Genomic DNA, 22405 nt, shown 5'->3' on the forward strand with positions numbered 1-22405 from the left:
ACAACTGGACGCACACTGGTTGGGAAACATTGTCTGTTTCCTAACTCAGTGTTTCCCAACCCATGTGCCTAAAGCTGTTACAAAACTAGAACTCCCAGCATTCCCAGACAACCGAAGGGCATGCTGGGAGTTGTAGTTTTGCAACAACTGGAGAATAATTTGGAGACCACTGTGTAGTGGTGTCCAAACTGTAGCCCTCCAGATGTTGCAAACTTTAACTCCAAGCATGCCCAGACATGCTGGGAGTTGTAGTTTGGCCAGCAGGGCCAGATGTTACAGAACTACAACTCCCAGCATGCCTGGACCATCTGGGCACGCTGAGAGTTGTAGTTTTGCAACATCTGGAAGAGCACAGATTATAGATCACTGCACAGTGGTCTCTTAACTGTGGCCCTCCAGATGTCAAAAATCTACAACTCCCAGCATGCCCAGCCAAAGGCTGTTTGGGCATGCTAGGAGTTGTAGTTTTGAAACTCCTAGAAGCAGCAGTGAAGATCACTTTACAGCAATCTTCACTGCTGCCTATGATTCAGACGCTGCCTTCTCCATTTGCCTGCTGCCGCTGCCTCCTACACTTGTGCCTGCCGCTGGTCCCAGATACGTGCCGCGGTCCCCCCCCCACGCATTGCCAGGTTAACTGAATGACTTATATAAACGTCATGATGTGCGAACTACCAGCATAACACAACGTTTATATAAGTGATTCTGCGGGAAGAGGTTAATATCTTCATTAGTGATATTGCAAAAGGTCTCTGCTGATGACACAAAGATATGTAACAGGGTTGATGTTCCTGGAGGGATACGCCAAATGGGAAAGGATTTAAGAAAACTAGAAGAATGGTCAGAACTTTAACAACTGAAGCGTTTTTCTGTTTTTTGCACTTAAAAAAAAAAAAATAATAATCATAATTCTTTCAATTTTGTCCCTAAAAATCGATATGATGGCTTATTTTTTGTGCCACCAATTCTACTTTGTATTGACATCAGTCATTTTACCCAAAAATCTACAGCGAAACAAAAAAAAAAAAATAATCATTGCGCGACAAAATTGAAGAAAAAACACCATATTGTAAATTTTGGGGGCATCAGTTTCTACGAAGTGCATTTTTCGGTAAAAAGGACACCTTCTCTTTATTCTGTAGGTGCATAAGATTAAAATGATACCCTACTTATATAGGTTTGATTTTGTCGTACTTCTGGGAAAAATAACTACATGCACAAAAATTTATACGTTTAAATTGTCATCTTCTGACCCCTATAACTTTTTTATTTTTACATGTACGGGTCGGTATGAGGGCTCAATTTTTGCGCCGTGATCTGAAGTTTTTAGCGGTACCATTTGTATAGATCAGACTTCTTGACCGCTTTTTATTCATTTTTTTGTTATATAAAAAGTGACCAAAAATACACTATTTTGGACTTTTTAGCGCATGCCCCATTGACAGTGCGATTTAATTAATGATATATTTTTATACTTCGAACATTTACGCAGGCGGCGATGTTTATTTTTATTATTGTTCCATATTTTTTATATGGAATTTGGGAAGGGGGTAATTTAAACTTTTTAATAAGGAAGGGCTTAATAGGTGTTTTGTAAAAAGGAGATTTTTTGTGCTTACCGTACAATCTCTCTCTCTCGTAGCCTTCATTGGGGGACACCTTACAGATGGGTATATGCTCTTGCCACTAGGAGGCGCTGACACTAGGAAGAAAAAAAAAGGTCGGCTCCTCCCTGGCAGGAAATACCCGCCCACTGGAAGTGAGGTAATCAGTTTTGTCACAAAGCAGTAGGAGAAGCCAACAAAGACATGTCTGAAGGAGATCCCGGAAAAATCAACAGAAGAACCAGAAAAAGTAATCTGGAAAAAAAGATGAAGAAATGGGTGGGTGCGGTGTCCCCCAATGAATGGCTACGAGAAAGATTTTACGGTAAGCACAAAAAAAAAAAAAAAAAATCTCCTTTTCTCGGTCGCTCTTCATTGGGGGACACCTTACAGATCGGACGTACCAAAGCAGTCCCCTAGGGTGGGAAAAACCAACCACCAGAGAAAAAGAGTCAGTCCCGAGACTGAACTCCTGAGACCACAAAGGCCCGCGGACAAGCCCCCAGGCCAAAGACAAACAATGCCCAGAAATCGAGCTCCCGGAAGATCTCCAGTCCATGGATATGGACTAGGACGCCAAAAGAAGGGCCGTCCCAGAAGACTCAAGACACCTGGATCGACCTTTGTATACTCTAGACACCCGTTCCTTATAGAGAGACCAGGAAGGGTCGAACAGAAAGCCAGATGAACCGAAACCATCCCGGAAGGAGATGGGACAAAGTCCCAGGAACACAACAGGGAGATCAGTGTACGCCTGGTCTCCACAGGAGGTGGAGACCAGAAACTACAGGAAAAAAGAAAAACCGGAATCTGTCCTGGAGACCCAAAAAGAACCCCTGACCCAGGGGCCCGCCATGAGCACATGGAAGGCAACAGTAGCCTCACCGGTGTAATCCGCGAGACCTGAACACCCTCTCTCGGTAGGACCTGGACCCCGAAGAAAAAAGTGGAAGGCCCTGAAAAGGGGAAATCCCAGATACCGGAGAGACCGACCAGGAAAATGGAGATGTCTGAGCCATCTGGAAGACAGACCCGTAATGGAAGACTCCCCCTTGAACAGACGTCTGCAAAAACTCCACCGACGACAAACGACCAGGTCAAAAAAATGAAGCAACGGAAGGACTGCAGTACAGAAAGACCGCTCCACCGAATGGGATCGCAGAGGAGTTCGGGTCGAATCACAACACATGCACAAGCAGTCTGAAAGGAAGGCATTACAGCCTCCCAGGACAGAGTCCAAGTCAAGGAGACCGACCGGTGTTGGACCCTAGAGGTCAGAGCAGACCAGAGCACTCCGAAAATACATCCCGCCAGAAAGGAACCGGAGGGGAAAACAAATGAGAACCCAGCTGGGACTCACAGGCTCCAGGCACAGGAAGGTAACTCCAGAAGACTATGGAGTCAGTGCAGTACAGACTGACAAACCAAGGACATAAACTCCTCCCACCAGAGTAGAGCCAAGGCTGCGAGAGCAGCAGCAGACAACCGTAAAAACGAGAAAGAGCCAGGTTGCAATGGTGGACAGTAAGCCTCAAGCCTGGACAGCCAAAAAACTCAGTTGATTGCTCTTAGCAAAAAAAAAAAAAAACAAGGGCCCAGTCAGATACCCCACTTATATAGTGGGAACAGCGGGATGGTAACATCTTGGCATCAGAAAAAAAAAAACTTAAAATAGTCCCCCTTGTGAAGGGAAACAAGGGTGGACGAGAGAAAACTTAAGTACTGACTCATGTCAAGCACCATGATCCCCATACCCGCTGCAGAAAGGGGATTGACAAAGTGCGCCAAGCACCGAGGAGCAGGGAAACGCTGCCCCACCGCCACGGGACAAGTACTGGGTGGACATAGCCCCCAGGCCCAGCGACAATCCATCACTGTCTGGGGGAGCCACCATGTGGCCCTAGAGGGATGAAAACTCTTCACACTGGAGCTGTGCAAAAATACAAAACATGTTGAGAGCCATGCCAGATGGAGACGAAGGCAACCGAGTAGGTGCCTGAGCCACCCTAGACTGAAACCCCAGAAAAGTACCTGGAGATGTAGGGAGGGGCTGAACTGACTGTGATGCCCCAGCAGGCACAGAGCTAGAACAAAGGTGCTCAACCGTTGCAGGATTGCAGAACCAAACCACAGGGAGGCCCGAGGGAGGACTCTACCTGTGCAGAGGACCTAGCATACGGAGGGACACAGACATGGGTACCTCACGATAGTAAAGGGGAACTAAACTGCAGACACGAAAGAAAACGCAGACATCCCAAGGTCTGGCAGAATGGAAAAAAACACACAACCAATGGTGTGTCACCACCATGCCCCTAGGAGACCAACGTGGTACTCCTAGAAAAGGGAAACAGAGTGCAGCTGTAGCCAAGAAAAGCCACGGAACCAGCAGGAGATGCCCCTGCTCCTAATGGTGCTACACCTCTGGACTACTGACACAGATGCAACAGATGAGGGATGTATGTGGGGCAGGAAACAGGTCCCATGAACTCATAGGCATACTGTGATGAACTGCACATAGAAGGAGTCACCGAACTGCGGTCACTGAAGCAGCAGGAATCAGGAAGGTGACCTGGAGGACTCGAAAGCCATGCAGGCACAGTCTGGCTACCTGGCATAGAGACCATGGCCACACCGGGTCCCGCATCCATAACAACACTAAAAGGTGGGCTACGAGCTGGAAGCCATGAGAGCGGCAGGAATGTGGAGAGGGACCTGATAAAATAGCAAACACCACTGATCAGCATGTGGCGCATTGCAGAGGGCTCACAGAGCAACATGGGGAGACCCACTCGGGACTACATAGTAGCAGAGGGTTACCAGAACTGCCACCACACAATGGGAAGCGTATGATATTTGACCAGATGTAGCAGAAAACTAAGGAGACAGACATCCAGCTGACAGGTGGAGGATTCCTGAGCACACAGGAACATTTCTATGAAACCTAGACAGTGGGGCACCGGAGTGCAGCCAAACGCATGGGCGAACCGGTGGTGTAGGAGACCATGCCGACGAAGACTGGCTGCTGTCAGCCAACCCCTTGCCTGCAGGAACGCTCAGACAGTTGCATGGGAGACCAACACAGAAGGAAACTGTAGACAACGGTCTGGCAAAATGAGTGTCCCTCCAGGCGCTGGTGATAAGGGGACACAGTCAGAGAGCAATCCCTGCACCCCTTAATGCATTTGGAAAGGCAGTGAAACCTAAAAGCCAAAAATAGGATCCCAGTCACCCTGGGAGGCTTTGGAGCCATGCATTGTATCCCTTTTGCCCAGCATAGGATCCACAGGATACGCCAGGTCACCCCACCAGACACCGCGCACTAGCAGAGAGGTACCGGAACTGCGGCCATAGACACTGCAGACCTTGGAGAAGCGACAGGCGGCAGAGAAAACCATGCAGACCACTGACTGGCATGGACCCATGTAGACAACCGTGCATTCCAGCTGTCACCTCACACTAGTAGTGGGGTACCGGAACTTCAGCTGCAGATACTTCAGTCCTTGGAGAAGCAACAGGCGGCAGAGAAAACCACGCAGACCACTGTTTGGCTTACTGGTATGGGTCCCTGTAGACGAAAGGTGGACTCCAACGGTCACCTTGCACCAGTAGTGGGGTACCGGAACTTCAGCCGCAGATACTTCCGTCCTTGGGGAAGCAACAGGTGGCAGAGAAAACCATGCAGACCACTGTCTGGCTTACTGGTATGGGTCCATGTAGACATCGGTGCACTCCGGCAGTCTCGCACCGATAGTGAGAAGAGAGTGACAGGTGACACTACTGACTGGACCAATGAGAGCAGGTACCATCCATGGTCACGCAGGGACACTTCCACGGAAACCTCCGAGATGTACGTGGGGATCCGGGACAGCAGCCGCCGATGTGGTAGCCTGTGGAGGAGGGAATAATGCATGTACGATAAAGAACACCTGCGGACATGGCAAGCATTTCATGCCAACCGGTGGTAGAGGAAAAACAGTCCTGACTGTAACCCCGGAATACTTCCAAGGAAGCATGAAACCCTTGGCACGACCCACACAGCTAGTCACGTATGTCTCCAACAGAGTGAGAAACATGGTGAAAGCAGGAATGCCAGAGGCATACCTCCATGACTTAACGCAGTGTATTATATCAGGACCCATACAGGATGATGGAGACAGAAAGGGGGCCCCCGTATACTTTTTTTTTTTTGTGTACTGTACCCGAAGATACCACCATAGCGGGTCCAGGCATGGGGCGAAGGAAGCAAGCTTCCAATCAGCCCACGTACTAAAAAAAAAAATCTATGTACTATATGGTCCCCGGATAAGGGAAGTATCAGATATTAAACTTGATCTTAGTCAAAAGGCCGGAAACGGATTACCTCACTTCCAGTGGGCGGGTATATCCTGCCAGGGAGGAGCCGACCTTTTTTTCTTCCTAGTGTCAGCGCCTCCTAGTGGCAAGAGCATATACCCATCTGTAAGGTGTCCCCCAATGAAGAGCGACCGAGAAAGTTGTTTTTTTACATTTTTAGTCCCCTTAGGGTGGTCTGCGCTCGATTGATAAAGCCTGGCCCTGCCAGGCTTTATCATTCACAGCGCAGCAGCCGACACAGGAGGAGCAGTAAGCCCTCCAGCTACCGCAGCAGTGGATTGGCCCCAACCTCCTTCAACCCCACCGTGATCGTGCTGGGGGGGAGGGGAGGCATCCACTCCACTGGACCACCGGGGATTGTTTAAATGTCCCTTTAGAACTAAAGGGTTAATATACGGCAACTGGCTAATATGGATTAGTGCAAGATAGTGCACCTGGGCCATAAAAACCCTCATGCAGAATATAGAATATTTGACACAGTCCTGACCTCAGTATCTGAGGAAAGGGATTTAGGGTTATTTATTTCACAAGACTTTAAAGGTATGAAGACAATGTAATAGAGCAGCAGGAAATGCTAGCAGAATGCTTGGATGTGATAGAATTGGGCAGAGGAGACTCCATTTTGTCTTTTTATCATTCTCGTTTTTCTCCATAACTCTTGAATTTTTGGACTTGAGACAATTGGTGTTTTATATTCAAGGCTACAGGACACGGGATACAGAACTCTTATCTTTTGTTACCACAGATGTGTCCTTGAAACAATGGCTTGTTATATTTCAGCTTAGCTATGTATTTTTGTATCCAACTTTCTGCTGACTACGCAAATGATTTACGGTTTGCTGTCTTTCATACAATTTAAAGTTTACTGCGCATGCCCTATATACGTGTATAAGAAAGCTTATTTTAAGTAAAGAGCCAGTCTTGTTACTGCCCTCGGCTTGGTCACTGCAGTTGTGTCTGTGTCTTGATTTGAGTGGCAGGGTGGCGCTGGGGGAGGGTAGGGCGACTGCATCCCCTTAGGCTGGGTTCACATATATCAGTCATCCGGCACAGTTTCCCTCCGGCGTGCACCGGAGGGAAACTGATGCTAGAACTGATCCCATTCATTTGAACGGGACAGTTCACAATCATCCAGCGTCTCAATTTTGACGTCGGATGGTTGGACATGCCGGAGGGCACCGGACAGGGGAACGCAGCTTACCCAGAAACAATGGACGCCGCATTCCATACAACTGATGACAAGTTGTCATCAGTTGTGGCATCAGTTGCGGCATCAGTTGCGTCGAGATTTAGGCTGAGTTCACCTATGCCGGACATATGTGAACCCAGCCTTACAAGCCTTCAGCGCACTAATTGGGAATCCACCGACAGAAGACGACTCGACCTTTGGGGTCGAACCTAACAGATGTATAGGGAGAGGTATAAGCAATAGAAAGAGAGAAGTGCTCATGCCGCTGTACAGAGCACTGGTGAGGCCTCACTTGGAGTATTGTGCGTAGTACTGGAGACCGTATTTCCAGAAGGATATAGATACTCTAGAGAGTTCAGAGAAGAGCTACTAAACGAATACATGGATTGCAGGATAAAACTCACTAGGAAAGGTTAAGAGGACCTTAAAGGGGTACTCCGGTGGAAAACATTGTTTTCTTTTTTAATCAACTGGTGCCAGAAAGTTAACAGATTTGTAAATGACTTCTATTAAAAAAAAATTACCCTTCCAGTACATTTTAGCAGCTGTATGCTACGGAGGAAATTATTATTTATTTATTTTTTTGTCTTGTCCACAGTGCTCTCTGCCGACACCTGATGCCCTTATCAGGAACTGTCCAGAGCAGGAAAAAATCCCCATTGCAAACCTATGCTACTCTGGGCAGTTCCTGACACAGACAGAAGTGTCAGCAGAGAGCACCATGGACAAGACAAAAAATTCAAAAACAAAAGAATTTCCTCTGTAGCATACAGCTGCTAAAAAGTACTGGAAGGGTAAAGATTATTCAATGTAAGTCATTTACAAATCTAAAATAATAGTGAGACAAGAAAAGAGAGAGCACACAAGAGGAAACTTCACCTTAGCAAGGATGCAGCGCAGTCTCGGCGACCTATATGGTCATCTCCTGCGGGTTGCACAGACGAAGATATGAAGTATCAATATGAACAAAAAGGAAGGCACGTACGTGCACTCACCGCTCAGCAGAGACAGTTTGGTGTGGGAGTCCGGTTAACGGGGAGCTGGATCACAGCATCAGCGCAGGTGATTTGGCGCTCAGAGGCTACGCCGGCAGTTTCACACGTGAATGCGTGCTTCTTCCGTCCTCAAAGCTACGTCATCACGCCAGGTATTTATCAGCAGCGAGAGAGTGAGGTTACCATAGTAACAATAAACAAAACGACGGGGAGTGAATTGGGTCAAAAAAGGAACCGACACCGCATGCAGGTGTAAAAGAGAAAAAGAAAATGAAGCCAACCAGCTAAGTGAAGACCTAAAAACAAAAAAAGGGAAGAGAGATTGGAGGGAGGGACGGGAAACCCAAGCAATAATGAAAAGGTAGTGGCTATAAAGCACCTAATAATAAAGAAAAAATCTAGCACAGAGCAAGTAAAGCAAGAGCAAATGCCACATAATTGCCAATACTAGAGTGTATGTAGTAAGAGATCACATGCAAAATTAAATTAGAAAAGGAAACATGTCAACTCTGTCATTGAAACCGGCAGGACCTTGAGCACCAGTCTTCAGGATCATGTGGGCTTCTTGCTGTAGAAGCAAATTATGTAAATCGCCTCCCATATCAGGTATGACGATTTTCTGAAGGCCTTATGAATATCATCATACCTGATACGGGAGGCGATTTACATAATTTGCTTCTACAGCAAGAAGCCCACATGATCCTGAAGACTGGTGCTCAAGGTCCTGCCGGTTTCAATGACCGAGTTAACATGTCTCCTTTTCTAATTTAATTTTGCATGTGATCTCTTAATACATACTCTATAGTATTGGCTTTTATGTAGTATTTGCTCTTGCTTTACTTATTTTTTAGTGTTCTGTGCTAGATTTTTTCTTTATTATTAGGTGCTTTATAGCCACTACCTTTTCATTATTGCTTAGGTTTCCTGTCCCTCCCTCCAATCTCTCTTCCCTTTTTTTGTTTTTAGGTCTTCACCTACCTGGTTGGCTTCACGTTCTTTTTCTCTTTTACACCTTCATGCGGTGTCTGTTCCTTTTTTGACCCAATTCACTCCCCGTCCTTTTGTTTATTGTTAGTATGGTAACCTCACTATCTCGCTAAATACCTGGCGCAATGACGTAGCTTTGAGGCCAGAAGTAGCACGCATTCACGTGTGAAACTGCCGGCGTAGCCTCTGAGCGTCATAACACCTGCGCTGATGCTGTGATCCAGCTCCCTCTGAACCGGACTTCCACACCGAACTGTCTCCGCTGAGCGGTGAGTGCACGTACGTGCCTTCCTTTTTGTCCATTTACAAATCTGTTACTTTCTGGCACCATTTGATAAAAAAAAAAAAAAAAATGTTTTCCACCAGAGTACCCCTTTAACCTGTTGGAGATGGATGGCATATGGATACCCCCACGCGTCCCGTCACTTGCCAGGCAGTGATCGGACCGGGATGACTGCTGATATCTTTCAGCAGGCATCCCGTGGCAATGCCCCCCATGGCCGGCTTTCCCGGACCGGCGGCGGCATCGGCGGCAGCAGGAGGAGTGCGGCTGGAAAGTGCGGCGGTGGAGGAGGCTGCAGTGAAGATCGCCAGCATGTATGGTTTGTCAGTGAATTCTGGGAGTTGTAGTTTTACAAGAGCTGGAGGCACAAGGGTTGGAATCCCTGAGTTAGGAAACAGACTCTAGCTTAGTGTTTCCCAACCAGTGTGCCTACAGCTTTTGTATAACTACAACTCCTAGCATGCCCAGACTGTCCAGGCATGCTGGGAGTTGTAGTTCTGCAACATTGCAGAACTACACGCCCAGCATTTCTGACTGTCCGGGCATGCTGAGAATGGTAGTTTTGCAAAAGCTGTAGGAACACTGGTTGGGAAACACTAAGCTAGAGTCTGTTTCCTAACTCAGTGATTCCAACCCGTGTGCCTCCAGCTGTTTTAAAACTACAACTCTCAGAATTCACTGACAAACCGTACATGCTGGGAGTTGTAGTTTTGCAACAGCTGGAGGTACACGGGTTGGAATCACTGAGCTAGAGTCTGCATCTTAACTTAGTGGTTCCCCCCCAGTGTGCCTACATTTACACGGTCGGTTTTACAGTGGGTTTCCTTCTACAAGTTTGAGCTGCGGCAAATTTTCCACGGCAGCTCAAAATTCCAGCGGAAAACTCAGTGAACCCCCGCCCGTGTGAATGTGCCCTAAAAACACTCCACTAACAAATAATGAAAAGTAAAACACTACATATACATCCCCTTACACGTCTCCCCCCCCACCCCAATAAAAATAAAAAATGTCTCATACGGCAGGGTTTCCTAAACGGAGCCTCCAGCTGTTGCAAAACAAGAACTCCCAGTATTGGCAGACAGCCATGGACTGTCCTGACAGGCTGGGAGTCTTGCAACAGCTGAAGGCACCCAGTTTGGGAAACAATGCTGTATGGTTTTGGTGGAGAGAGACAAGCCCCATCCTTGTATCCGGGTCCGCCCCTATTGCCAATTCCTTATTTAGGCCTAAAATGCGCATGGAGCTGTCTCACTTCAGAGCCCTGTTGTATTTCAAGGCAACAGTTTAGGGCCACATATGGGGTATCTCCGTACTCAGGAGAAATTTTGGACCCCATTTTGGAAAAGACACCCCTCACCGGAACATAGCAAGGGGTATAGTGAGCCTTAACACCCACTGGTCTTTGACAAATTTTCGTTAAAATTGGACATGAAAATTAAAAATGTGTTGTTTTTTCCCCCTGAAATCCTGGTGTTACCCCAAATTTTTCCTTTTCACAAAGGGTAATAGGAAAAAAGACCTCCAAAATTTGTAACACCATTTTTACTGAGTAAGGGAATACCCCATGTGTGGATGTAAAGTGCTCTGCGGGCGAACTACAATGCTCATAAGAGAAGGAGCGCCATTGAGCTTTTTGAGAGAGAATTAGGCTGGAATTGAAGGCTATGTGTGTTTATAAAGCCCCCATGGTGCCAGAGCAGTGGCCCCACCCCCCCCACATGTGACCCTATTTTGGAAACTACACCCCTCACGGAATGTAATAAGGGGTACAGTGAGCATTTACGCCCCACAGATGTCTGACAGATTTTTTTGAACAGTCGTGCGTAAAAATGAAAAATAGTATTTTTCATTTGCATAGCCCACTGTTCCAAAGATTTGTCAAATGCCAGTGGGGTGTAATTGCTCACTGCACCCCTTTTTAAATTCTGTGAGGGGTGTAGTTTCCAAAATGGGGTCACATGTGGGGGTCTACTGTTCTGGCATCATGGGGGCTTCCTAAATGGGACATCCCCCCCAAAAAAAACATTTCAGCAAAATTCGCTCTCCAAAAGCCTAATGTCACTCCTTCCCTTCTGAGCCCTCTAGTGCACCCACAGAACACTTTACATCCAAATATGAGTAATTTCCTTACTCGAGAGAAATGGGGTAACAAATTTTGTGGGGCATTTTCTCCTATTACTCCTTATGAAAATGAAAAGTTTGGGGTAACACCAGTATATTAGTGTTAAAAATCAAATTTCTCATTTTCACGTCCCACTTTAACGAAAGTTCGTCAATCACCTGTGGGGTGTTAAGGCTCACTGTACCCCTTGTTACGTTCCATGAGGGGTCCAAAATTTTATGCCATGTGGGGTTTTTATTTTTTACTGTTCTGGCATTCCTAAATGGGCAAAATTCGCTCTCCAAAATCCCATTCTCGCTCCTTCCCTTCTGAGCCCTCTAGTGCACCCACAGAGCACTTGACCTCCACATATGAGGTATTTCCTTACTCGAGAGAAAATGAATTACAAGTTTTGGGGGGCCATTTTACCTTTTACCCCTTGTAAAAATGAAAAAAATGGGGCTACAATAACATTTGAGTGTAAAAAAATGGAGATTTTTAATTTTCTGCTTTTCCTGTGAAACACCTAAAGGGTTAAACTTTTTTAATGTAATTTTGAATACTTTGAGGGGTGCAGTTTTCATAAGGGGGTCCATTATAGCGGATTTCCAACATAAAGACCCCTCAAATTCACTTCTAAACTTAACTGGTCCCTGAAAAATTCAGATTTTGATATTTTCGAGAAAATCTGGAAAATTGCTGCTATACATTGAAGTCCTCTAATGTCTTCAAAAAGTTAAAAAATGTCATCTTTATGATGCAAACATAAAGTAGACATATTGTATATGTGAATCAATATAATTTATTTGACATGTCCCTTTTCCTTACAAGCAGAGAGCTTCAAAGTTAGAAAGATGCTAACATTTCACATTTTTCCTGAAATTTTGGAATTTTTCACCAAGAAATGATGCAAGTATGGCCGTAAATTTACCTCTAACATAAAGTAGAATATGTCACACAAAAAAAAAAATAAAAAAAAAAAACAAGTAAAAGCATTCCAGAGTTATTAATAAAGTGATAGTGGTCGGATTTGCAAAAAATGCTCCAGTCCTTAGGGTTATAATGGGCTCCGTCCCCAAGGGGTTAACATGTATAGCTTGGAAGAAAGACAAGACAGAGGGGATATGATAGACACTTTTAAATACATAAAGGGAACCAACACGGTAAAGGAGGAGAGCATATTTAAAAGAAGAAAAACTACCACAAGAGGACACAGTTTTAAATTTGAGGGGCAAAAGTTTAAAAGTAATATCAGGAAGTATTACTTTACTGAGAGAGTAGTGGATGCATGGAATAGCCTTCCTGCAGAAGTGGTAGCTGCAAGTACAGTGAATAAGTTTAACCCCTTAACGACGCAGGACGTATATTTACGTCCTGCGCAGACTCCCGCGATATGAAGCGGGATCGCGCCGCAATCCTGCATCATATCGCGTCGGTCCCGTCGCTCATCAACGGCCGGGACCCGCGGCTCATACTACACATCGCCGATCGCTGCGATGTGCGGTATTAACCCTTTAGAAGCGGTGGTCAAAGCTGACCGCCGCTTCTAAAGTGAAAATGACCTGGCTGCTCAGTCGGGCTGTTCGGGACCGCCGCGGTGAAATCGCGGCGTCCTGAACAGCTTACAGGACACCGGGAGGGCCCTTACCTGCCTCCTCGGTGTCCGATCGACAAATGACTGCTCCGTGCATGAGATCCAGGCAGGAGCAGTCAAGCGCCGATAACACTGATCACAGGCGTGTTAATACACGCCAGTGATCAGCATAGGAGATCAGTGTGTGCAGTGTTATAGGTCCCTATGGGACAGATAACATAGCAAAAAAAAAGTAAAAAAAAAGTGTTAATAAAGGTCATTTAACCCCTTCCCTAATAAAAGTTTGAATCACCCCCCTTTTCCCATAAAAAAAAATAAAACAGTGTAAAAAAAAATGAAAAAAAAATGTGGTATCTCCGCGTGCGTAAATGTCCGAACTATAAAAATATATCATTAATTACACCACACGGTCAATGGCATACGCGCAAAAAAATTCCAAAGTAAAAAAAAAGCGCATTTTTGGTCACTTTTTATACCATTAAAAAATGAATAAAAAGTGATCAAAAAGTCCGATCAAAACAAAAGTCATACCGATAAAAACTTCAGATCACGGCGCAAAAAATTAGTCCTCATACCACCCCATACCACCCCGTGGAAAAATAAAAAAGTTATAGGGGTCAGAAGATGACATTTTTAAACGTATACATTTTCCTGCATGTAGTTATGATTTTTTTCCAGAAGTACGACAATATCCAACCTATATAAGTAGGGTATCATTTTAACCGTATGGACCTACAAAATAATGATAAGGTGTCATTTTTACCGAAATATGCACTGCGTAGAAACGGAAGCCCCCAAAAGTTACAAAATGGCGTTTTTTCTTCGATTTTGTCGCACAATGATTTTTTTTTCCGTTTCGCTGTGCATTTTTGGGTAAAATGACTAATGTCACTGCAAAGTAGAATTGGCAACGCAAAAAATAAGCCATAATATGGATTTTTAGGTGGAAAATTGAAAGGGTTATGATTTTTAAAAGGTAAGGAGGAAAAAACAAAAGTGCAAAAACTGAAAAACCCTGAGTCCTTAAGGGGTTAATGACCCAGACCATTTTCACCTTAAGAACCAGAGCATTTTTTTGCACATCTGACCACTGTCACTTTAAGCATTAATAACTCTGGGATGCTTTTAAAGTTCATTCTGATTCTGAGATTTTTTTTTCCGTGACATATTCTACTTTATGTAAGTGGTAAATTTTCATGGATACATCATTTCTTGGTGAAAAATTCCAAAATGTTATGAAAAATTTGAAAAAATTATTGGGCAGACTAGATGGGCCAAATGGTTCTTATCTGCCGACACATTCTATGTAAAAGGGTAGTTTTATAAAAAATAAAAAAAATAAAAGGTCTCACACTGGTACTCAGCAAAGCTGAGTCGCCATATAAAACAAAAATAAAAAGGGGTACTCTGGAAATAGTTTTCAAACCAACTGGTGCCAGAAAGTTAAATAGATTTGTAAATCAATTCTATTTAAAAATGTAAGCCTACCTGTACTTAACTGCTGCTATTAGAGATGAGTGAACTTACAGTAAATTCGATTCGTCACGAACTTCTCGGCTCGGCAGTTGATGACTTTTCCTGCATAAATTAGTTCAGCTTTCAGGTGCTCCGGTGGGCTGGAAAAGGTGGATACAGTCCTAGGAGACTCTTTCCTAGGAATGTATCCACCTTTTCCAGCCCACCGGAGCACTGGAAAGCTGAACTAATTTACGCAGGATAAGTCATCAACTGCCGAGCCGAGAAGTTCGTGACGAACCGAATTTACTTTAAGTTCACTCATCTCTAGCTGCTATATGTCCTAGAAAAAGTAATGTAGGGTTTACAGTCTGTAGTTTAAAAAAAGAAGGCTTAGGGGAGACCTAATAACTATGTATAAATATATCAGGGGACAGTACAGAGATCTCTCCCATGATCTATTTATACCCAGGACTGTATCTATAACAAGGGGGGCATCCTCTACGTCTAGAGGAAAGAAGGTTTCTACACCAGCACAGACGGGGGTTCTTTACTGTAAGAGCAGTGAGACTGTGTAATTCTCTGCCTGAGGAGGTGGTCATGGGGAACTCTGTAAAAGAGTTCAAAAAGGGCCTGGATGCTTTTTTGGAGAGTAATATCGCTGGTTATGGATTCTAGATTTATAGGGACAGAACGTTGATCCAGGGATTTATTCTGATGCCATTTTTGGAGTCGGGAAGGAATTTTTACCTCTAGTATGAGGGTTTTTGCCTTCCTCTGGATCAACTCAGTAGGGACTCATTAGGGTTATTGGTTGAACTTGATGGATTCTGGTCTTTTTTCAACCTTATGAACTATGTAACTATATCAGAGTGCTCTTTGCTGCCACCCCTGACCATGTCAGGAACTGTCCAGAACATGAGCAAATCCCCATAGCAAAACCTCTCCTTCTCTGGGCAGTTGCTGACACGAACAGTGACAGCAAAGAGCACCAGAGTGTTTTTTGTTTTGTTTTTTTAAATATACAAATTTATAACTTGCTTTTAACTTTCTGGAACAGTCTGACATGACATTTTTTTTCCTCCAGCATACCCCTATAAAACGTGGCTCAGGCAAACAGATCAATATTTTTTTTTTAAATAGTAACTCCACTGGAGGACTATATAACCAACTATACAGCCATTAATGTACCTTAGGCTTTGTCCATTGTTCTCCTGGAGAAAGCTCAGAAAACTGAGGCATACAGCGCATTCTGGGTCTACAAACAAAACAAGCATTAACAAGACCATTAAAGAGATAAACTGCAACTTTAGACACACAGAAGCAATGTGAGAAAACATTTCCTGAAAGAGTAGTAGACATTTGAAGCCAACTTCCAGAAACTAAGGTTGGAAAATCTACATTTAAGGGGTTATCCAGTGGGAGGGGGGGCCATTCTACAGTAGATATAAAAAAAAAAAAAAAAAAACTCTACTTACCTCCAGCAGTCCCTCTGGTATCCGCTCCGGTCTCCGGCTGCAATCCTCTTCCTTATAGAAAGCACAACACATGGGCCCAGAGTGTTAAACTGCTGCTCAACCAATCACTGACCGCTGCAATGTCCCACCTGGCCCCTAGGCAGCAGTACGAGACTCTGGGCCCAGACGTCACTCCAAGACCAATCTTCACACTGCAGCTCAGGAAGAGAATCGCATAGCGGGAGTGCTTGCAGGCACTTTTTTGCATATTTTACCCTATATGACAGTTGCCAACATGTTATGCAGAGTAAAATAAGGTTTCTTACTAGGTCTGGTCCTTTTTGGCATCCGCTAAAATGCTGAAAACAAATTTGAAAGTGTCCTGCGTTGTACGTTAATCAGCTGCAAGTAGTCATGAAGGCGTTCTGCATCTTCATGTAGTCACAGAGCTCTGGGCTGATATCACTTCCACCTAGGCTTTATAGACAGCCTGGCCACCACTTACATCCTCGTTCTGCTCCCTCTGCTAAATGTCTTGAGCTAGCCCATAAACAGTTTTTATAATGCCCAGGAATAACGAGGCCTGGGAAACACTTCAGCAAACCTGGACTGTCAATCACTCCTGAGTGGAAGGGACCCCAGCAAAGAGCTCTGGGACTAAATGATGATGCAGAACACATTAAAGGGGTATTTCAGGATCTTTTTTTTATTTAACTACTAGCTGAGTACCCGGCATTGCCCGTTTTTTCCTTCCTAATCCTTGTTGGGGAGGAAAATAAACGAAGGAGGAAGCTTTTAACTTCAAATCCCATCCTCCTATATTGTTGTCATATCCCGACCTCCTATCCCGGTCCTCATATCCCGACCCGTAATATGTGTACCAGGTATTGAAATATCAACAGCCATACTGAAGTTATGTGGGAATATACATTTCCCATTGATTTGCATGGGACTTAAAACAAAAACCCGACCCTCACAAATAGGGGTAGTTAAGGGTTAAATTAACTATCCTATATTTTAAGTGGACATATAAGTAACATGTGACCAGGTATTAGCGAAATATCTCCAGCCGTTTGGAAGTTATGCAGTAATATATATTTCCCATAGACTTGTATGGGACTTTAAAGAAAAACCCCGCCCCTGGCAAATTGGGGCGAGTAAGGGTTAAATCAAATATCCTATGTTTGTTGTTGACATATAAGTAACATGTGTGCCAAGTTTCATGTTAATATCTTTAGCCGTTTGTACGTGATGCTGGAACATACACACATACATACACATGTGTGTATGTATGCATGTATGTATATATGTGTGTGTGTATGTATGTATGTATGTATGTATGTTCGTTCCACAAAAACATCCAAAAGGCTAAAGATATTAACATGAAACTTGGCACACATGTTCCTTATATGTCAACAACAAACATAGAATAGGTGATTTAACCCTTACTCACCTCATTTGCCAGGGGTGGGATTTATGTTTAAAGTCCCATACAAGTCTATGGGAAATATATGTTACTGCATAACTTCCAAACGGCTGGAGATATTTCGCTAATACTTGGCCACATGTTACTTATATGTCCACTTAAAATATAGGATAGTTAATTTAACCCTTAACTACCCCCATTTGCGAATATTCGCGTATGCGAAAATAACATATGCGAAAATTTGCATATACAAAATTAGCATAAGAAAAAAATTGCATATGCGAAAAGTAGCATATGCTAATTTTCGCATATGCAAAAATTCGCACACCAGTGTCACACAGTAGCCTTCTTTACACCACACAAGCTGGAAGCAGAGAGGGATGATCACTGTGATGTGTACTGTGGAAAAAAAAAAAAAAAAAAAAAACGAATATTCGTATTGCGAATATTCGCGAGCAACACTATTGCTAAACTCCCAGTATGCCTGGACAGTCTATGGCTGTCCGGAAATGCTGGGAGTTGATGTTTTGCAACAGCTAGAGGCTCCATTTTGGAAACCCTGTCGTACAATACGTTTTTCATTTTTATTGGGGGGGGGGGGGGGACAGTGTAAGGGGTGTATATGTAGTGTTTTACTTTTTATTTTGTGTTAGTGTACTGTAGTGTTTTTAGGGTACATTCACACGCGCGGGGTTTATGGTGAGTTTCCCGCTAAGAGTTTGAGCTGTGACGGAAAATTTGCCACAGCTCAAACTTAATGCAGGAAACTCACTGTAAACCTGTACATTCACATGGGGGGGGGGGGGGGGGGCAAACCTCCAGCTGTTGCAAAACTACAACTCCCAGCATACACTGACTGACCGTGCATACTGGGAGTTGTACTTTTGCAAGAGCTGGAGGCACACTGGTTGGAAAACCTTCAGTTAGGTTCTGTTACCTAACTCAGTATTTTTCAACCAGTGTACCTCAAGCTGTTGCAAAACTACAACTCCCAGTATGTACTGATCGCCGCACGCCACGCAAGCTAGAGGCCGCCCGGTAAGGGACCTCCACCGCCGCCGCCACTCACATCACGGTTCTCCTGCTCTGTCTGGACCACAGTGGGTGGGAGGAGTGGGGGAACCGAACTTTCCCCCCCCCCCCCCGTGCCCCCGATCTGCTATTGGTCGGTCGCTTCTGACCGACCAATAGCAGGGATGGGAGGGGTGGATCCTCACTTCTATCCCTTTCGGGGGGGGGGGTTGGTGTTGGACTCCCCCGATCCCCCTTATTTTCAGGGCCACAGGTTACCCGTATGACCCGGATCGCTGACGGGTGGGGTGGGGGGGGGGGGGGGGGGTTAGTTAGTCTCAGGAATGATATCAGCAGGCATTCCAGTCTGGTCCCCGACCGGTTAGCGGTGGGGACCAGAATTCCCACAGGCGTAAGGACTTAAGGACTCAAGATGCAGGGCGTACGCCCTGCATCCTGAAGAGGTTAAAAAGGTCTCCATGTACAAGTTTTGTAACCACTATGTACTCAGGAATATCCCCTACAGAATGAGTAGGCTAGTGTTTTATTGTACATCTCGGAAAAAATCATCTACATAAATAATGCAGGGAATACACTAACAAATAGTTACACTTCATCAGTAAATAATAGCATCTTCTTTCTCTTCAAACACAACCATTTTACAATCTCTCCAATCAATCCTCTTACTTGGATTTCTCTACATTAGGCTTTGATGGTGTACTTCCAGCAGAGGGTAACCCATTATCACTATCTGAGGAGTCACCCAGCCTCCTCTTTAGCCAATCCCGCAATGGTCTAAGGAAAAAAGGCAGAATGAAAATCAAGCATAAATCTCATGGAAAAAAAATTACTGTAAAGTAATAGGCCTAATATTTTTTTCCTAAAACTTCTGTATTTGCCTTGTGTTAAGTGTGCTGCTGCTGCTTTGCTCATGGAAAGCAAATGTTGGACATATTTATGGAGATCTGAAGCAGTATATAACTTCTCCCCTATCCAGAGGTGGACAAGTGTTTGATCGCAGGGAGTCCGATTGCTGTGACCCCCCACCACAATCTCCTGTGCGGGGCCCCAGCACTCCCCAGGCAGGAGGAGTGTCGACCACAGCATGATGCCGCAGCAGTCACACTACCTACATGTATCTCTACGGGAGAGGTGGAGAAGCAGCGTTTGTGCATCCCTGCCTTTCCCATAGAGCTGAATGGAGGGGGTGTGTCTGTCGACCTCTTAGCGAGGTCGACGACAAGCACTAGCTGCAAAGAGCCGCGGCAGTGCCGGGTCCCTGTATGGGAGATCACGGGGGTCCCAGCGCTTGGACTAGAGCTGGGCAGTATGACCAAATGTGTTTATCACAGTATTTTTGCAACTTATGGCGGTTCCACAGTATGTAACAGTATTTCTCGAGCGCTGTTCTGCTTCTCAACCCCCCCCCCCAAAAAAAAAATTAATTATCAGCCCTGCGCTGTCCCCATCAGGGAACTACTCACATGTAACCAGCAAGTGCTGCCTCCCTCGTCCTCCTGTTTGTTGCGGGCCGTTGGCGCCGACACTCTATACCAGACCTGGGCATTGTATGGCCCGCGGGCCACATATGGCCCTTTGATTGGCTCTGACCGGCCCGCGCTGCCTGTCAGCCGTACAATGCCCAGGTCTGCACCAGCCTGTACACTGAGCTGCCGTGCGATGACGGGAAGTGCTGACAGGAAGAGGGAGGGGCGTGCCCTCTCTACCCTCCCCCGCCTTCTCTCTGCCGTGCAATCTTAGAACCTCTGAAGGCAGAGGAGAGGCCGTGTATCCTGTCTCCCTCCGACCCCTCCCCTCAGCTCTAAACTCTGGCCGGGTGAGTGCTTCTGTGTCAGTTTGTGTGTGTGAGTGTGTGGGGGTTGAGCTGCCTAATCTGGGGCACAACTAGGCTGCCTAATCTGGGGCACAACTAGGCTGCCTAATCTGGGGCACAACTAGGCTGCCTAATCTGGGGCACAACTAGGCTGCCTAATCTGGGGCACAACTAGGCTGCCTAATCTGGGGCACAACTAGGCTGCCTAATCTGGGGCACAACTAGGCTGCCTAATCTGGGGCACAACTAGGCTGCCTAATCTGGGGCACAACTAGGCTGCCTAATCTGGGGCACAACTAGGCTGCCTAATCTGGGGGGAACTATGATAATCTAGAGGACAACTATGCTCCTATTCTGGGGGACAACTATGCTAATCTGGGTGAAAACTATGCTCCTAATCTGGGGAAAACTACCCGGCCCTTCACAATTTTTTAGTTTCTAATGTGGGCCCATGGAAAAAATAATTGCCCACCTCTGCTCTATACTGTACGCTGTATCCCTATGCCCGGGCTGCAAAAGATAAACAAAATAAACTTAAACGCACCTTCCTACGTCGGCCTCACACTCTTCCTGGGGACGGGAACGTCGGAGAACCATCAGCCCATCACCGGCCGCAGCGATGGTTCACCTCAGCTGGTGATGGGCTGAGCCCACTGTCATATAAGAAGCTGGCTTCTTACATGACCGTGCGCTCAACCTATTACCGGCCGAGGCTGAACATCACTGCGGCCGGTGATAGGCTGACGGCTCTCAGACGTTCACATCCCCAGGAAGCTGGTCCAGACTGACAGGGAAGGTGAGTTAAAGTTTATTTTGTTTATCTTTTGCAGCCCGGGCACAGGGAGTGTACAGTATGGAGTGTCAGCGCCGGCGGTCCGCAACAAACAGGACAACGAGGAGGGCAACACCTGCCGGTAATGTGAGCAGTACCCCGATGGGGACAGCACAGCGCTGGGCTGATAATTTTTTTGGGGGGGAAGAGGGGAGAAGCAGAACTGCGCTCGCGGGTCACATATGATTAGTTCCCCGATGTGGAGACAGCGCAGCGCTGGGCTGAAAATTCAATTTTTCCCAAGGGGGAGGGGCCCAACCGGTATTGGGGATAACTTATATACTGCTGCAGATCTCCTTTAAGGATAGGGTCACACATGCTGTATTTTGCTGCATATTTGCTGCTGCGTATTTTCCTCCTCATTGAAGTCAATGGGTAGCAAAATCAACTGCATATTTTGCTATCCATTGACTTCAATAGGAAGGAAAATAAGCAGCAAAATACAGCACGTGCGACCCTACCCTGTGAAACTTAAGATCATATGCTTCTGTTTATTCATTTATTTGTAGTTTAAGGTCATAACTAGTAACAGAGAATCTCACCTTTTTCTAAATAACCCATCCCTAAAAAAAAAAAAAATAAAAAAAAAAAAAACTGAAACTACCTCCAGGGGTTAAAAGGCACAGAAGAGTATGTAGTCACACATTATACTGATCATATGGCAAACCAGGTACAGCTAACTCTCCATTAAAGGGGTACTCCGCCCCTAGACATCTTATCCCCTATCCAAAGGATAGGGCATAAGAGGTCAGATCGCCGCGGTGCCGCTGCTGGGGAGCCCCGGGATCCCCGCTGCGGCACTGCGCTATCATTACAGCACAGAGCGAGTTCGCTCTGTGCGTAATGACGGGCGATACAGGGGACGGAGCCGCGTGACGTCATGGCTCCGCCCCTTGTGACATCACGGCCCGTCCCCTTAATGCAAGTCTATGGCAGGGGGTGTGACGACCGCCGCGCCCCCTCCCATAGACTTGTATTGAAAGGGGCAGGCCGTGACGTCACGAGGGGCGGAGCCGTGACGTAATTATGCTCCGCCCCCTGTATTGCGCGTCCTTACGTGCAGAGCGAACTCGCTCTGTGCTGTAATGATAGCGGAGTGCCACAGCGGGGATCCCGGGGCTCCCCAGCAGAGGCACCGCGGTGATCTGACATCTTATCCCCTATCCTTTGGATAGGGGATAAGATGTCTAGGGGCGGAGTACCCCTTTAAGAGAAGAGCAAAAGACCCCTCCTTAAAATCTGTAGGGTTTCAACTTCAACATTGAAAGTGTTACTGTCATTTAA

General features: G+C 45.8%; 1 protein-coding gene and 1 pseudogene across 2 annotated transcripts in view; both read right to left on the reverse strand.

The window, feature by feature from the left end:
• Positions 1-22405, reverse strand: part of DCP2 (decapping mRNA 2) — a 76308-nt gene that overhangs the window by 13787 nt on the left and 40116 nt on the right. For both annotated transcript variants that reach the window (XM_056537460.1, XM_056537459.1), the window contains exons 7-8: positions 19143-19250; positions 15753-15819 (exon numbers count right to left, since the gene is read on the reverse strand). In XM_056537460.1, coding sequence (XP_056393435.1) covers positions 15753-15819; positions 19143-19250 — 175 coding nt within the window. The remainder of the gene's footprint in view (positions 1-15752; positions 15820-19142; positions 19251-22405) is intronic.
• Positions 5788-5961, reverse strand: LOC130344319 (U2 spliceosomal RNA; annotated as a pseudogene).

The sequence above is a fragment of the Hyla sarda genome, chromosome 1 (assembly GCF_029499605.1).
Source record: "Hyla sarda isolate aHylSar1 chromosome 1, aHylSar1.hap1, whole genome shotgun sequence".
NCBI lineage: Eukaryota > Metazoa > Chordata > Amphibia > Anura > Hylidae > Hyla > Hyla sarda.